The sequence below is a fragment of the Oncorhynchus kisutch genome, linkage group LG17, assembly GCF_002021735.2.
Source record: "Oncorhynchus kisutch isolate 150728-3 linkage group LG17, Okis_V2, whole genome shotgun sequence".
NCBI classification, from domain to species: Eukaryota; Metazoa; Chordata; class Actinopteri; order Salmoniformes; family Salmonidae; genus Oncorhynchus; species Oncorhynchus kisutch.
The window spans coordinates 38,945,748-38,963,970 of record NC_034190.2 but is presented as its reverse complement, the minus strand read 5'-3'; the positions used below and the strand labels follow the sequence as shown (position 1 = coordinate 38,963,970).

The 18,223-nt window shown below is 43.7% G+C and overlaps 1 protein-coding gene across 1 annotated transcript in view; it reads right to left on the bottom strand.

Annotated features, from left to right (window-relative positions):
- Nucleotides 1-18,223, bottom strand: part of LOC109907638 (nuclear factor of activated T-cells, cytoplasmic 1-like) — a 63,823-nt gene that overhangs the window by 12,411 nt on the left and 33,189 nt on the right. Inside the window, exons 8-9 of the mRNA XM_020505727.2 lie at nucleotides 7,725-7,857; nucleotides 4,860-5,465 (exon numbers count right to left, since the gene is read on the bottom strand). Coding sequence (XP_020361316.1) covers nucleotides 4,860-5,465; nucleotides 7,725-7,857 — 739 coding nt within the window. The remainder of the gene's footprint in view (nucleotides 1-4,859; nucleotides 5,466-7,724; nucleotides 7,858-18,223) is intronic.

Sequence of the window (18,223 nt, the reverse complement as noted above, 5' to 3'; positions counted from 1 at the left end):
GTTTAACACCAACTATGTTGGTGGTAGATCCTACAGCGCTGTAACAAGAACAATGTCCCCCTTTCTGAATCAGTGCTGTTCATTTTGACTCTGCAAAAGCAAGCTGGCCCACTGACTACAAGCAGAAAACACTATGGCTTACCCCCACCAAGCCCACACCGTTGTCTGTTTACGTCTGTTGCCTTGGACTACATTTCATTCTGTTGCCACATTTCATGTGAGGGGTCTAATTGAAAAAATCTAACCGTTGATCTGTGTATGTTTACGGATGATTCAGGCTCCTCGCCCTCAACAAAACATTAAAAATAGCCTCCCGTATGAAAGTGACAGTAGCATGTGGAACTGGTTACTATGATGATGATCAATACAGAGTCTTCCAATAGAGACATACTGAAAAAATCTGTGTTGTTCAAAGCAAACAACCCAGATGGGAATTTCTTGTGTGAATGGCAAGGACCGCTACTGAAGGAACGGTGGAAAACAAAGTCAGTCACACCATTCACAAAACAATTAGCAGAACAGTGCTGTTAGCCTCATTAAGGGTTCCAGAGCATCAACCGTGCCAATAACGAGTGTTTCTGTCAACACAATACTACAGGACAACCGGTCCACTAACATGCTAACTACCACCTTTAAAACCTATTTATATTCACAGAAAAAGATTAGCCCTGAAACAGTGAGGAAGGGTGGTGGACATGCACGCATGTATACACACATCCTCCAGAAGATGGCCACATGGCTGGGCCAGGCCACAAGATGTTCTTGGCCCATGCGGGCTGGGGCTCCTGCTGTATTACTGTTAGTCAGTTCCTGAGCGCAGTCGGTTAGTTCAGCATGTCACCCTGTATTACGCCAATGAAAACACTTATCCAACCAGGTATTTTATACATGAAAATTGCCTGAACAATGGAGAAATACTGAAATATGCGAAGGGCTTAAAAATATATATATATATATATGAGAAAGGAGGGCAAGTGAGAGAGAGAGCAAAAATGTTACCGTGCGGATAACATTCCATGTCAATATCTGGAAATGCAGCATTGACTGGCTACTTCTCTGTGAACAGTATAAAACCAGTTGGTATTCAATATTGGATCATGGTAATCCAAAAGCCACATCATATCTCCTAACCAAAACTGTAAAAGTGGTTTTGTTTCCTTCCTTAGGTTGAGAATATTTACCAAAATGTTGAGGGAATCACAATCTCAAGCTATAGCCTTAACCTCCCTCCCCTCCTCTCCCTTGGGTCTCTCTCCTCTACTACCCCTGGCTCTCAGCTGTGACTTACTTACTTAACAGTACACTATGTGCCCTGGTCCTCTATTCCTCCACTGCCTCAGGCCACAGTGGCAGCAGGCTCAGGCAGCATCCAGAACCGCACAAGCTCCAGTCAGTAGCTTTTATAGCCACGTGGCCTAGTCAGAGTTTCCATGAAGAAAGAGGTTTGGAGCCTCCTACAGGAGAATCTGAGAAATGGTAGACAGACAGGGGGGATCCTGAGACTGTAGGTTAAAAGATAGCACGGTGAGGGAGATACTGGGATGATGGAAGACAGGGATACCTTTTGGTGGTGTGGTAGGACAGTTATTAAGCATGGGGCTCAAAACATTAGAGGTCTGTTGTATACAGCTTTGTTTTACACTATAATTGAACGTATGGACATTCCATTAGGATATTCACATCGGGCGACATGGTGGCCTAGTGATTAGAGCGTTGGACTAGTAACTGAAAGGTACTGACAAGGTTAAAATCTGTCCTTCTGCCCCTGAACAAGGAAGTTAACCCACTGTTCCTAGGCCGTGTGACTTGCCTAGTTAAATTAAAATATATATACACTGTCTCACACCATTTTAAACCTGTCCACATTACTGTAATTATACCTCTCCTGGTCCAAATCCACATGTAACCGTGCCAAAACTCCTGTCCACATTAATGTAGTTATACCTCTCCTGTTCCAAATCCACATGTAACCGTGCCAAAACTCCTGTCCACATTAATGTAATTATACCTCTCCTGTTCCAAATCCACATGTAACCTTGCCAAAACTCCTGTCCACATTACTGTAATTATACCTCTCCTGGTTCAAATCCATATGTAACCGTGCCAAAACTCCTGTCCACATTACTGTAATTATACCTCTCCTGGTCCAAATCCACATGTAACCTTGCCAAAACTCCTGTCCACATTACTGTAATTATACCTCTCCTGGTTCAAATCCATATGTAACCGTGCCAAAACTCCTGTCCACATTACTGTAATTATACCTCTCCTGGTCCAAATCCACATGTAACTGTGCCAAAACTCCTGTCCACATTACTGTAATTATACCTCTCTTGGTCCAAATCCACATGTAACCTTGCCAAAACTCCTGTCTACATTACTGTAATTATACCTCTCCTGGTCCAAATCGACATGTAAACGTGCCAAAACTCCTGTCCACATTACTGTAATTATACCTCTCCTGGTCCAAATCCACATGTAAACGTGCCAAAACTCCTGTCCATAGTACTGTAATTATACCTCTCCTGGTCCATATCCACATGTAAACGTTCCAAAACTCCTGTCCACATTACTGTAATTATACCTCTCCTGGTCCAAATCCACAAGTAACCGTGCCAAAACTCCTGTCCACATTACTGTAATTATACCTCTCCTGGTCCAAATCCACATGTAACCGTGCCAAAACTCCTGTCCACATTACTGTAATTATACCACTCCTGGTCCAAATCCACATGTAACCTTGCCAAAACTCCTGTCCACATTACTGTAATTATACCTCTCCTGGTCCATATCCACAAGTAACCGTGCCAAAACTCTGGTCCACATTACTGTAATTATACCACTCCTGGTCCAAATCCACATGTAACCTTGCCAAAACTCCTGTCCACATTACTGTAATTATACCTCTCCTGATCCAAATCGACATGTAACCATGCCAAAACTCCTGTCCACATTACTGTAATTATACCTCTCCTGGTCCAAATCCACATGTAACCTTGCCAAAACTCCTGTCCACATTACTGTAATTATACCTCTCCTGGTTCAAATCCATATGTAACCGTGCAAAAACTCCTGTCCACATTACTGTAATTATACCTCTCCTGGTCCAAATCCACATGTAACTGTGCCAAAACTCCTGTCCACATTACTGTAATTATACCTCTCTTGGTCCAAATCCACATGTAACCTTGCCAAAACTCCTGTCTACATTACTGTAATTATACCTCTCCTGGTCCAAATCGACATGTAAACGTGCCAAAACTCCTGTCCACATTACTGTAATTATACCTCTCCTGGTCCAAATCCACATGTAAACGTGCCAAAACTCCTGTCCATAGTACTGTAATTATACCTCTCCTGGTCCATATCCACATGTAAACGTGCCAAAACTCCTGTCCACATTACTGTAATTATACCTCTCCTGGTCCAAATCCACAAGTAACCGTGCCAAAACTCCTGTCCACATTACTGTAATTATACTTCTCCTGGTCCAAATCCACATGTAACCGTGCCAAAACTCCTGTCCACATTACTGTAATTATACCACTCCTGGTCCAAATCCACATGTAACCTTGCCAAAACTCCTGTCCACATTACTGTAATTATACCTCTCCTGGTCCATATCCACAAGTAACCGTGCCAAAACTCTGGTCCACATTACTGTAATTATACCACTCCTGGTCCAAATCCACATGTAACCTTGCCAAAACTCCTGTCCACATTACTGTAATTATACCTCTCCTGATCCAAATCGACATGTAACTGTGCCAAAACTCCTGTCCACATTACTGTAATTATACCACTCCTGGTCCAAATCCACATGTAACCTTGCCAAAACTCCTGTCCACATTACTGTAATTATACCACTCCTGGTCCAAATCTACCATTGTTCACTAAGTGTACAAGAGAAGCACAACTCCTGATAAATGTGGTTGGTGATAACTTGATTATTAGAGGAGTGATGTAAATAACCTACTACAACATAAGCTCTGCTGCTTGATTTCCCCAGACAGACAGAGCAGCCTAACAGAACTTCAGTCAGTGTGTTATTTAACCAGACTGTCAGCAGGAAGGGGGCAATTAGAATGGTTGGAGCGTAGCTCCAGCATAACAACCAATCCACCAGGGCTAGGAAGGCCCAGCCCAACCCAGCCAGACATTTGAGCTCAGTTCAGTTCAGCTGGGGTCTGGTGCAGATCACATCAAAGAGCTCTACTTTTACTGCTGCTGATAGCTGCTGGTTAGCGACTATCCCAGCTCCAGGTCTGAAGGATGGTTTCCTCCCAGTGATTGATATGGGGCCAGGCAGCACTGTTGTCTAGCTAACCCCAGGGAAGATCATTTATCCCATTTATTGCAAATCAGCACACAGCCCAGAACCCTTAGTGGTTGTGAATTCTGGAATCCCAGACCAGTGAGATCATAAAACTGGGTTTCTAAAATTCCCCAGCTTGCACTCTGCTTGGGAGGAATAAAAGAGGTAGAGGAGAGTTGTTTATTTTATCAGTGGACTTTTAAAAGGCCTGGCCATTATTCAGTGGCTTCAAAGTATGATATTTCAACCATAGACCTACCAGGGTTCTATGATTTAACTGTAAGTCCCTGTTCTAGTCGCCTGATAGCAGTGGGAGGACAAGGACCAGAGGGTGTTAATCACAAAAGCCTTACTCACCAAGTTCATGAGAAGGCAATTACTGTAAATAGTGACTGATAGTAGCATAGTATTACATCAAGTGTGCATTTACATAGCTTCTAAGCAGCTGGTTATACAAAAAATGATTTACTGTATGATTCAATGGTGGCTTTAATTATCACAGTGCATTAGGATAATGTGGAGAGGTGTATGATTAATAACGCACCATCATCTAGGTACATCTGGTCCAGTTCCTCTGGCTCCTGTTTGATGTTAATGGCCAGCGTGGGGCTCGACGAGCGGCTGCCTCTCTCTGGCACTTTGGAGAACTGGGTCACTGGGCTGGAGCTGCCACTGATGGGCTGGGGCGGCGTTAGGCAGTGGGTGGGGGAGAAAGGGGGTTCTGGGCCGCTGGTGTCAGGGGTGGAGGGCTGTGAGCCTGGTGAGGATGAGGCACTACTGGGTGGGTAGAGGACAGATTGCGGCTGGTAGCATCCAGAACTCTCCTGGATGATGGAGACATGTGGGATCGGAGACTGGGATGGGCCTGCTGACAGGCACTTGGAGAAGGGCGTGGTGGGTGACAGGTCATGCCGTTTGGGACTGGTGCTGGGGGAGGATGAGGAGGATAGTGAGGAAGGCTTCCCTCCCAGTCTCCGTTGGCAGGCGGAGTAGGTGCCCCCCACACATGGCCGGAGTTCTGTGGGTATAATGGAGGTCATGACCTGTGGGGTGTAGTAGGGCTTGGGGCGAAGCGCCAGGCCAGGGCCACGCTGGGGACACACCTGAGGGGGGTCGTAGTCATCATTCGGCTCCATTTTTATAATTGGAACTGAAAGAAGGAGAAAAAGGAGAGGAAAAGGAGGAAAATGAATAAACATACAGTTCGATCTCCTGTCGAGGGTGAGTGAGTGAGTGAGTGAGTGAGAAAGTGTCAGTGCATGAGTGAGTGTCAGTGAATAAGTGAGAGAGTGAATAAGTGAGTGAGTGTGTGAGTGAATAAGTGAGAGTGAATGAGTGTGAGTGAGTGAGTGGGTTTGTGGCTAGGATACCCACAGCCAAACAAACACTCATCAATGAGACTCTGTGTCTTTTCCACCCTGCTGAAAATATTCAAAAATTTAAAAAGGTGAGTGAGTGAGTGAGCAAGTGTCAGTGAGTGAGTGTGAGTGAGAAGTGTCAGTGAATAGGTGATTGAGTGAGTGAGTGAATAAGTGAGTGAGTGAGTGTGTGAATAAGTGAGTGAGTGGGTGGGTTTGTGGCTAGGATACCCACAGCCAAACAAACACTCTCATCAATGAGACTCTGTGTCTTTTCCACCCTGCTGAAAATATTCAAAAATGAAAAAAGGGAGACAAAAGGGATGAATCATCACCACAAGAGACTTCCAGCTGGTTTTACAATAAAAATGCCTATTTTCTTTGGAACATACCCCGGCAATAATATCCTATAAACGTGCATTATGAAATATGTTGCTGCTGCAGAAGTTTCATGCTGTACCCAAACATGAGATACATTACTGCTCTCTCAAAAAAACACACAATAAACAGTTTTACCAAATATGCTATGTACTGCTCCTTCAAACCCCAATATTTCAAGACGTGGCTCAGTATTGAAACAAAATGGTGCCTGCAAAATGCTTTGAAGATTGCAATGATTATGCTTGTGGTGACCATGGTTGAGTTCAGAAGGGCCCTTTCTCCACCGTCTTGTTCTCAGTTCCCAGCCCTTGGCTACCAATACCAAATTCCTGTGTGGATCGTGTTGAACATTACATTTCAACAAGATCCACATGTGTTGAACATAACATCTCCTCCTGTATGATTCTCGGGTCAATCTCGTTAAATGGCTGATGCCGCAGTCCACTGACAACCGGCCGTTAGCACCGGTTTTGAACCTGAGATTTATCGTGCATCAAAAACTACATTCGATTTGAACACCTAAAACGAGTGAAACCAATTTACATCCTGCAACACCCAGCCTTGCTGAGCCCGCTGTCAAGTGAACAAGGTGAAGTCTGATGAGAAGAGTCATAGCAAACCGCTTCTATTTTAGACCCAGTAGGAGGAAGTGTGTCTGCAAGCGACAGGATAGACTAATGCGCAGACACAACACACAGATGAGTAGGATGAGTGCAATGTTTGTGTTACCACAAAATCTGAGAGCGTGCCTTAGCATCTCCGCAATAACAATCTGTGATGTTGCTGTACTGTAAGCTTACTGTTAGAAATGCCTGGGTAAGTGTACTATAACAGAAATGTTTGTACTTCTGCAGATTTGATTGATATATGCAAGTAAAAAAAACAATAATAACAATAATTTCCATCTCATTAGGTGTAGGCTTAATCCACATATTTTTTTGGAGGGATATCAAATCTCCTTTTACTGTAGGTTTAGCTGTCTGGACCTAATGTGTAGACTACTAGAGTGTGTGGCATGACACTGTCCAGACAGCTTGTTTAATGAAGAGACTTGAGTCTAACTCTTTAAGAGACACTGACCAGGCCCAGTGTCCCCTCTCTCCCCCCTCTCTGACTCTCACCAGAGGCTGAGGACAATGCTGCACTTTCAGAGGGGAAAGCAACTGAGGCACGTCAGCGCCCACATACAGGACTGGGACTGCAGTTGAATCAGAGCTTTGAACCACCCACTGGATACTAAATTTCTCTGCAATTAGAAGTGTTTATTTTTTTTACATTTGATCTGGTGTGGCGTTTTTAATTTAGTCTGGCAACAGTTTGGCTATTCAAAAAACACTGTTCCGCTCCCCTTTTCCACTCTTGTGCAGTCCACTCCAAGTGTTCTTATAGCTGCAGGTATGGAAAATAATATATTTTATGGAGATCCATTTTTACAATGGGAATAACTGAAAAACCATCGCTTTGTTCTTCGCTTGAAAACCACCAAAGACGGAATACAGAATGCTTGTGTTCTTTTCTTCAGATGTAAAAATTGTGCTCAAAGTGTTCTTATTGGTCTGGGATATGAAAGGACAAGGATAGACAAAAGAGGAGTAGGGGATAGGGTGCTGGGTAGAAAAAGAGAGAGAGAAAGAGAGAGTTGGAGACAGACAGAACGAAAGAGAGTTTACCATTGGCAGACATGTAGGTGAAGTGCTGGTACTGGCTCCTTTTCCTCTTGCCATTGCACACATAGAAGTTCACCTGAACAGGATTGGATATCCTCTGGTTCCGATAAGGAGGGATTTCAATGAGAAGAGATGTCTGCAATATAAAGTCAAAGGCAATGCCATCCATAGTGAGACGCAACCGAGTGCCTTCAGAAAGTATTCACACCCCTTGACTTTTTCCAAATGTTGTTGAGTTAAAGCCTGCATTTAAAATGGGATTACATTTAGATTGTTTGGTCACTGGTCTACACACAATACCCCATAATCTCAAATTGGAATTATGTTTTTCATTTGTTTTAAACAAATTAATAAATAATTGAGTCAATAAGTATTCAACCCTTTTGTTATGGCAAGCCTAAATAAGTTCAGGAGTAAAAATGTGCTTAACAAGTCACATGATAGATTGCATGGACACACTTTGTGTGCAATAATAGTATTTAACATGATTTTTGAATGACTACCTCATCTTTGTACCCAACACATACAGATAATTGTAAGGTCCCTCAGTCGAGCTGTGAATTTGAAATACATATTCAACCACAAAGTGTAGGGAGGTTTTCCAATGCCTCACAAAGAAGGGCATCTATTGGTACAGTGCTTGCGAAAGTATTCACCCCCTTGGCATTTTTCCTATTTTGTGACCTTACAACCTGGAATTAAAATTGAATTTTGGGGGGTTTGTATCATTTGATTTACACAACATGTCTACCACTTTGAAGATGCAAAATCTGTTTTATTGTGAAATTAACAAGAAATAAGACAAAGAAACAGAACATGCATAATGTGCATAACTATTCACCCCCCCCCCCAAGTTAATACTTTGTAGAGCCCCCTTCTGCAGAAAATACAGCTGCAAGTCTCTTGGGGTATGTCTCTATAAGCTTGGCACATCTAGCCACTGGGATTTTTGCCCATTCTTCAAGGCAAAACTGCTCCAGCTCCTTCAAGTTGGATGCGTTCCACTCGTGTACAGCAATCTTTAAGTCATACCATAGATTCTCAATTGGATTGAGGTCTTGGCTTTGACTAGGCCATTCTAAGACATTTAAATGTCTCCCCTTAAACCACCCGAGTGTGGCTTTAGCATTATGTTTAGGGTCATTGTCCTGCGTGAAGGTGAACCTCCGTCCCAGTCTCAAATCTCTGGAAGACTGAAACAGGTTTCCCTCAAGAATGTCCCTGTATTTAGAGCCATCCATCATTCCTTCAATTCTGACCAATCTCCCAGTCCCTGCCGATTAAAAACATCTCCACAGCATGATAATGCCACCACCATGCTTCAATGTGGGGATGCTGTTCTCGGGGTGATGATGAGAGGTGTCGGGTTTGCGCCAGACATAGAGTTTTCCTTGATGGCCAAAAAGCTCAATTTTAGTCTCATCTGACCAGAGTACCTTCTTCCATATCTTTGGGGAGTCTCCCCCATGCCTTTTGGTGAAAACCAAACATGTTTCCTTATTTTTTTCTTTAAGCAATGGCTTTTTTTCTGGCCACTCTTCTGTAAAGCCCAGCTCTGTGGAGTGTACAGCTTAAAGTCCTATGCCAGATACTCCAATCTACGCTGTGGAGCTTTGCAGCTCCTTCAGGGTTATCTTTGGTCTCTTTGTTGCCTCTCTGATGAATGCCCTCCTTGCCTGGTCTGTGAGTTTTGGTGGGCGGCCCTCTCTTGGCAGGTTTGTTGTGGTGCCATATTCTTTACATTTTTTATTACGGGATTTAATGGTGCTCCATGGGATGTTCAATGTTTTGGATATTTTTTTATAACCCAACCCTGATCTGTACTTCTCCACAACTTTGTCCCCGACCTGTTTAGAGAGCTCCTTGGTCTTCATGGTGCCACTTGCTTGGTGGTGGCCCTTGCTTAGTGGTGTTGCAGACTCTGGGGCTGTTCAGAACAGGTCATGTGACAGATCATGTGACACTTCAGTAAACTCCACCTGTGTGCAATCTAACTAATTATGTCACTTCTGAAGGTAATTGGTTTCACCAGATCTTATTTTGGGGATTCATAGCAAAGGGGGTGAACCACTTTTCAGTTTTGATTTTTTTAAACAAGTTATTTTTTCATTTCACTTTACCAATTTGGACTATTTTGTGTATGTCCATTACATGAAATACAAATACATTTAAATGACAGGTTGTAATGCAATAAAATAGGAAAAATGCCAAGAGGGATGAATACTTTTGCAAGGCACTGTGGATGGGTAAAAAATAAATAATCAGACATTGAATATCCCTTTGAGCATGGTGAAGTTATTAATTACACTTTGGATGGTGTATCAATACACCGAGTCACTACAAAGATACATGCATCTGGAATCAGTTGCCGGAGAGGAAGGAAACCACTCAGGGATTTGAGGCCAATGGTGACTTTAAAACAGTTACAGAGTGGCTGTGATGGGAGAAAACTGAGGATGGATCAACAACATTGTAGATACACCACAATAAAAAAATATTAAATAAAAATATTCCAAAACAATACTTCAAAAAGTTATTATCCTGAATACAAAGTGTTATGTTTGGGGCAAATCCAATACAACACCCTTATTGAGTACCATTCTCCATATTTTGAAGCACAGTGGTGGCTGCATCATATTATGGGTATGTTTGTAAACTGGGGAGTTTTTCAGGAGAGAAAAAAAGAAACGGAATGAGCTAAGCACAAGCAAAATCCTAGAGGAAAACATGGTTCAGTCTGGTTTCCATCAGGCACTGGGAGATTAATTCACAGTTCAGCAGGACAATAACCTAAAACAAGGACAAATCTACACTGGTGTTGCTTACCAAGAAGACAGTAAATGTTCCTGAGTGGCCAAGATACAGTTGACTTAAATCTACTTAAACATCTAAAGCATGATCTGTAAATGATTGTCTAGCAATGATCGACAACCAATTTGACAGAGCTTGAAGAATTGTAAAAATAATAATGTGCAAATGTTGCACAATCCAGGTGTGGAAAGCTCTTAGACTTACCCAGAAAGACTCACAACTGTAATGGCTTCCAAAGGTGCTTAAACAAAGTAGTGCGTCAGGGGTGTGAATACTTACAGTACCAGTCAAAAGTTGACACACCTACTCATTCAAGGGTTTTTCTTTATTTTTACTATTTTGTACATTGAAGAATAACAGTGAAGACATCAAAACTATGAAATAACACATGGAATCACGTAGTAACGAAAAAAAGTGTTAAACAAATCAAAATATATTTTATATTTGAGATTCTTCAAAGTAGCCACCCTTTGCCTTGATGACAGCTTTGCACACACTTGGCATTATCTCAACCAGCTTCATGAGGAAGTCACATGGAATCCATTTTAATTAACAGGTTAAAAGTTAATTTATGGAATTTCTTTCCTTCTTAATGCGTTTTGAACCAATCAGTTGTGTTGTGACAAGGTAGGGGTGGTATACCGAAAGACCAGGTCCATATTATGGGAAGAACAGCTCAAATTAGCAAAGAGAAATGACAGTCCATCATTACTTTAAGACATGAAGGTCAGTCAATGCCGAAATTTCCAGACCTTCGAAAGTTTCTTCAAGTGCCTTCGCAAAAACCATCAAGCGCTATGATGAAACTGGCTCTCATGAGGACTGCCACAGGGAAGGAAGACCCAGAGTTATCTCTGCTGCAGAGGATAAGTCCATTATAGTTAACTGCACCTCAGAAATTGCAACCCAAAGAAATGCTTCACAGAGTTCAAGTAACAGACTCTCAACATCAACTGTTCAAAGGAAACTGTGTGAATCAGGTCTTCATGGTTAAATTGCTGCAAAGAAACCACGACTAAAGGAAACCAATAATAAGAAGAGACTTGCTTGGGCCAATAAACACGAGCAATGGACATTAGACCGGTGGTCTGATGAGACCAAATTTAAGATTTTTGGTTCCAACCACTGTGTCTTAGTGAGACGCAGAATAGGTGAACGGAAGATCTCCACGTGTGGTGCCCACCATGAAGCATGGAGGACGTGTGATGGTACTTTGCTGGTGACACTGTCTGTGATTTATTTAGAATTCAAGGCATACTTAACCAGCATGGGTACCACAGCATTCTGCAGCGATACGCCATCCCATCTGGTTTGCACTTATTTATTCTTTTTTCATGTTTTATTTTACCTTTATTTAACTAGGCAAGTCAGTTAAGATCAAATTCTTATTTTCAATGACGGCCTAGGAACAGTGGGTTAACTGCCTTGTTCAGGGGCAGAAGGACAGATATTTACCTTGTCAGCTTGGGGATTCGATCTTGCAACATTTTGATACTAGTCTAACACTCTAACCACTAGGCTACCTGCTGCTTAGTGGGACATTTGTTTTTCAACAGGACAATGACCCAACACACCTCCAGGCTGTGTAAGTGCTATTTGACCTAGAAGGAGAGTGATGGAGTGCTGCATCAGATGACCTGGCCCCCACAATCCTCCGACCTCAACCCAATTGAGAGGACTTGGTATGTGTTGGACCGCAGAGTGAAGGAAAAGCAGCCAACAAAGCATTCCAGGTGAAGCTTGTTGAGAGAATGTCAAGAGGAGAGTGATGGAGAAAACAGTCTATGACTTGGGTGAATGGAGTCTGACAATTTTATGGGCTTTCCTCTGACACCGCCTATGATATAGGTCATCGATTACAGGAAGCTTTGTCCCAGTGATGTACTGGGACGTATGCACACTACCCTGCATAAGGCGCTACAGAGGGTAATGCGTACGGCCCAGTACATCACTGGGGCCAAGCTTCCTGCAATTCCAGGACCTATATACCAGGCGGTGTCAGAGGAAAACCCATAAAATTATCAGACTTCAAGTCTAGGACCAAAACGCTCCTTAAAAGCTTCTACCCCCAAGCCAAAGGACTGCTGAACAATTAATCAAATGGCCACCAGACTATTACGTTGACACCCCCCTCCCCCATTTGTTTTATACACTGCTGCTACTCGCTGTTTATTATCTATACATAGTCACTTCACTCCTACCTACAGTTGAAGTCGGAAGTTTACATACACTTAGGTTGGAGACATTAAAACTCATTTTCCAAGAACTCCACAAATTTCTTGTTAAAGTTTTGGAAAGTTAGTTAGGACATCTACTTTGTGCATGACACAAGTCATTTTTCCAACAATTGTTTACAGACAGATGATTTAACTTAAAATTCACTGTATCACAATTCCAGTGGGTCAGGGGTTTACATACACCAAGTTGACTGTGCCTTTCAACAGCTTGGAGAATTCCAGAAAATTATGTCATGGCTTTAGAAGCTTCTGATAGGCTAATTGACATAATTTGAGTCAATTGGAGGTGTATCTGTGGATGTATTTCAAGGCCTACCTTCAAACTCAATGCCTCTTTGCTTGACATCATGGGATGATCAAAAGAAATCAGCCAAGAACTCCAGCTGGCTGAAATTTCCAATTTCCTGTGACCACGCAGCCGACATACCGCTCAGGAGGGATACGCGTTCTGTCTCCTAGAGATGAACGTACTTTGGTGCAAAAAGTGCAAATCAATCCCAGGACAACAGCAAATGACCTTGTGAAGATGCTGGAGGAAACAGGTACAAAAGTATCTGTATCCACAGTAAAACGAGTCCTATATCGACATAACCTGAAAGGCCGCTCAGCAAAGAAGAAACCACTGCTCCAAAACCCGCAAAAGAAATGCCAGACTACGGTTTGCAACTGCACATGGGGAGAAAGATTGGACTTTTTGGAGAAATGTCCTCTGGTCTGATGAAACAAAAATAGAACTGTTTGGCCATAATGACCATCGTTATGTTTGGAGGAAAAAGGGGGAAGCTGGCAAGCCGAAGAACACCATCCCAACAGTGAAGCACAGGGGTGGCAGCATCATGTTGTGGGGGTGCTTTGCTGCAGGAGGGACTGGTGCACTTCACAAAATAGATGGCTTCATGAGGATGGAATATTATGTGGATATATTGAAGCAACATCTCAAGACATCAGTCAGGAAGTTAAAGCTTGGTGGCAAATGGATCTTCCAAATGGACAATGATCCAAACATACTTCCAAAGTTGTGGCAAAATGGCTTAAGGACAACAAAGTCAATGCATTGGAGTGGCCATCACAAAGCCCAGACCTCAATTTGATCGCGTGCGCGATCAAGGAGACCTACAAACCTGACTCAGTTACACCAGCTCTGTCAGGAGCAATGCGCCAAAATTCACCCAACTTATTGTGGGAAGCTTGTGGAAGGCTACTCGAAACGTTTAACAATTTAAAGGCAATGCTACCAAATACTAATTGAGTGTATGTAAACTTCCGAACCACTGGGAATGTGATGAAAGAAATTAAAGCTGAAATAAATTATTCTCTTTACTATTATTCTGACGTTTCACATTCTTAAAATAAAGTGGTGATCCTAACTGACAGGGAATTTTTACTAGGATTAAATGTCAGGAATTGTGAAAACTGAGTTTAAATGTATTTGGCTAAGGTGTATGTAAACTTCAGACTTCAACTGTATGTCAATTCACGCTGGCACTATGAAGACATCCTTTACCAACAGCACAATTTGTTGACATTGGGAACTGACACAAAATGAACACCTCATTAAAAGACCTAGAGCTTTTTGTTTTACATTGTGTTTCACTTTGAAGAGACAATCTATGAGTGGCGATGGCCCCTGGTAAAATAGACAGTCAACTTTGGGTTATAATCTATAGTAAGTGATGCCTTCTCAACATGGCTCCTCATGTTAATTCTCTCTGTCACTCAAATAATGTTGCATTTGAACATGATGTTCTCATACAGTATATAGGAATCTAATTTTCTTTCACCAAAGAAAGCAGTTCTACAAGCTTGCTGAAACTGGACTGGGTGATGTCAGGTCGAATCAGGGTCACCCTACTCCCGGAGTCCACAAGGGCTGTGGTGTGGCTCTTACCGGGGTGACGAGAAGAATCACTCTCCTTAGCCCAGCATGCCATCATCAAGCCGCAGGGCCGCCCAGTGACTACCTCACTAGCTGAGTGTACAAAACATTAAGGACACCTTCCAAATATTGAGTTTCACCCCTCCTTTTGCCCTCAGAATAGCCTCAATTTGTCAGGGCATGGACTCTACAAGGTGTCCAAAGCATTCCACGGGGATGCTGGCACACGTTGAGGCCAATGCGTCCCACAATTGTGTCAAGTTGGCTGGATGTCCTTGGGGTGGTGGACCATTCTTGATACACATGTTGAGCGTGAAAAACCCAGCAGCGTTGCAGTTCTTGACATAAACTGGTGCGCCTGGCACTTAAATATTTTGTCTTGCCCATTCACTTTCTGAATGGCACACATACACAATCCATGTCTCAATTGTCTCGAGCCTTAAAATTCCTTCTTTAACCTGTCTCCTCCCCTTCATCTACACTGACTGAAGTGGATTTAACAAGTGATATCAATAAGGGTGTACACACAAAATTTATTTTGCGAAGTAAAGACACACCTGAGATATGTCACAGATGGCCATCAGGTATGTTTCTTAAAATCAGCCACTTTATCCTGCACTGTCATTTTATATCCAGTTCAGGGAGTGTCCAGTGCATTCGGAAAGTATTCAGACCCCTCATTTTGTTACGTTAGTCTTGTTCTAAAATGTGACCCGATTCAGGAAACTAGGTGTATGTCACAAGTCACAACTTCACAGGAGAGCCTTTTGAAAGTAAAAAAAAAAACATTTTTTAACAAAATGCGTTTTTTGGCAGAAATGCTTTCTCGAACATGTGAACTTTCATGTGCCTTAATATCAAATGTGTATGTCATCTGTAAATACGAATGAAATTGTTAAATTATGAGCCTAGTTGGTTTAATCACAGAAAAAGTCAGCAACCTTCGCACTAGCCATGATTGGCTGAGATAATGAGTGAGCTGGACATACTGAGAGATGAGTTTGGATTGGTCTGCGTTGCATATTGTGTCTATAAAATGAGCTGCTCGAAATGCGTAAATAATCCTTTCCACTGCAGTTTTTTCAAAAGATATTATGTTACCCATGGAGAACTGCAAATATGTTGCTACTGCTCTCAATAACATTTACTGCCCTGAATTTATCAGTCGCTATTGACAAAGGTCAGTGGGAAAAAGTTGTGATGGACGACGATAGGGCCATGCTAGACTGACTCTCATTTCATAACACGTTTTGAAATCAGTGGAACACAACAGGCCAAACAAGCTGTGCAAACTAAACGGAAACGACACAGGATGTCTTATAAAAGGGGTTGCAGTCTGCCGTGAAGCTTTCATCCATGTATACAGGTAAGAATCTAGCTACATATTCAGGGATTATGTTTCTAATTTGGTCTGAAGGTTGTTTTCATTGCAAGCTTAGGCTTGCTGTTAGCTAGCCAGCTGGAGTTCGATGGCTGGCTTGTTAACTAACAATAAGCCAAACGTTATTTGGTTAACTTTAGCTTGCTATGACAATCGGTTTGTATTGCTAGTAATGTTACTCTATGGATTGAGATTATAATATTTTAGCTAGCTAGCTAACGTTAACGTGACATGTCTAAACAAAAGATCCCAAGTTAAAGCTTGCTGTTAGCTAGCTAATGTTAGCTGTGGTTAGGTGGCTGGCTAGCTAGCTAACATTAACTTATGTGTAGGAAGTGTGTGTAACGTTAGTGATGTTTTCTCAGAATGCCATTTTGCATTGCTAGTTATAGCCTAATGTTAGCTAGCTAACATTGAACTAATCAGTTAACTTTAGCTAGCTATGACAATCTGTTTGTATTGCTAGTTAAAGCTTGCTCTTAGCTAGCCAGCTGAAGTTAGATCGACCCAGTTTCCGACAGGGCAGGCGGAGAGGCAGGTTTCGGGTCGAGAGCCAGACCCTGTCCCCCGGTGCGAACACCGGGGCCTCACTGGGGTGACGGTCTGCGGCAACTTTCTGGCGCAGTACGGAGCGCTGAAGGTGGACATGGGCGGCGTCCCATGTTTCCTCCGCGTGCCGGAACCAGTCGTCCACCACAGGATCCTCGGTCTGACTCTGATGCCAAAGAGCCAGAACCGGCTGATACCCCAAACACACTGGAAGGGAGAAAGGTTAGTGGAGGAGTGGCGTAGTGAGTTCTGGGCCATATCTGCCCAGGGCACGAATTTCGCCCACTCCTCCGGATGGTCCTGGCAATAAGACCTCAGAAACCTACCCACATCCTGGTTAACTCTCTCCACCTGCCCGTTACTCTCGGGGTGAAAACCTGAGGTAAGGCTGACCGAGACCCCCAGACGTTCCATGATGCCTTCCAGACCCTTGACGTGAACTGGGGACCCCGATCAGACACTATATTCTCAGGCACTCCATAGTGCCAGAAGACGTGTGTAAACAGGGGCTCCACAGTTTGTAGGGCCGTAGGGAGACCGGGCAAAGTGAGGAGACGACAGGACTTAGAAAAATGATCCACAACGACCAGGATCGTGGTGTTACCATGTGAAGGTGGAAGATCGGTTAGGAAATCCACGACAGGTGCGACCACGGCCATTGTGGAACGGGTAAGGGTTGTAACTTACCTCTGGGAAGGTGTCTAGGAGCCTTGCACTGAGCGCACAATGAGCAGGAGGAAACATAAACCCTCATGTCGTTGCTAAAGTGGGCCACCAGTACTTCCCACTAAGACAGCGCACCGTCCGACCGATCCCAGGACGACCAGAGGAGGGTGACATGTGGGCCCAATAGATCAGCCGGTCGCGGACAGCTGGACACTGAGGGGGAGACGCCCAGCTGGACACTGAGGGGGAGCGGGCTCTGCACGTGACGCCCGCTCAATGACTGCGTCCAGCTCCCACAATACCAGCGCCAACAAACAAGAGGCGGGGAGTATGGGAGTGGGATCCATGGGCCGCTCCTCTGTGTCATACAGCCTGGGACAATGCATCTTCCTTAATGTTCTGGGAGCCTGGTCTATAAGAAAGGGTAAACACAAAACTAGTGAAAAACATGGCCCACCTTGCCTGGCGAGAGTTCAGTCTCCTCGCCGCCCGGATGAACTCCAGATTGCGGTGGTCAGTCCAGATGAGAAAGGGGTGTCTAGCCCCCTCAAGCCAATTTCTCCACGCCTTCAGGGCCTTGACGACAGCCAACAACTCCCGGGCCCCCCCACTTCATAGTTTCGCTCCACCGGGCTGAGCTTCTTCAGGAAGAAGGCACAAGAGTGGAGCTTCAGTGGCGTACCCGAGCGCTGAGAGAGCACAGCTCCTATCCCAGCCTCGGACGTGTCCACCTCCACTATGAATGCCAAAAGAGGGACCCTGTCCGCCTCAGGTGTCCACTGCAAGCGCACCGAGCCCCCCTTCAGCAGTGAAGTAATGGGAGCGGCTACCTGACCAAAACCTTGGATAAACCTCCGGTAGTAGTTGGCAAACCCTAAGAATTGCTGCACCTCCTTTACCGTGGTGGGAGTCGGCAAATTACACACGGCTGTAATACGGTCACTCTCCATCTCCACCCCTGATGTGGAAATGCGATACCCTA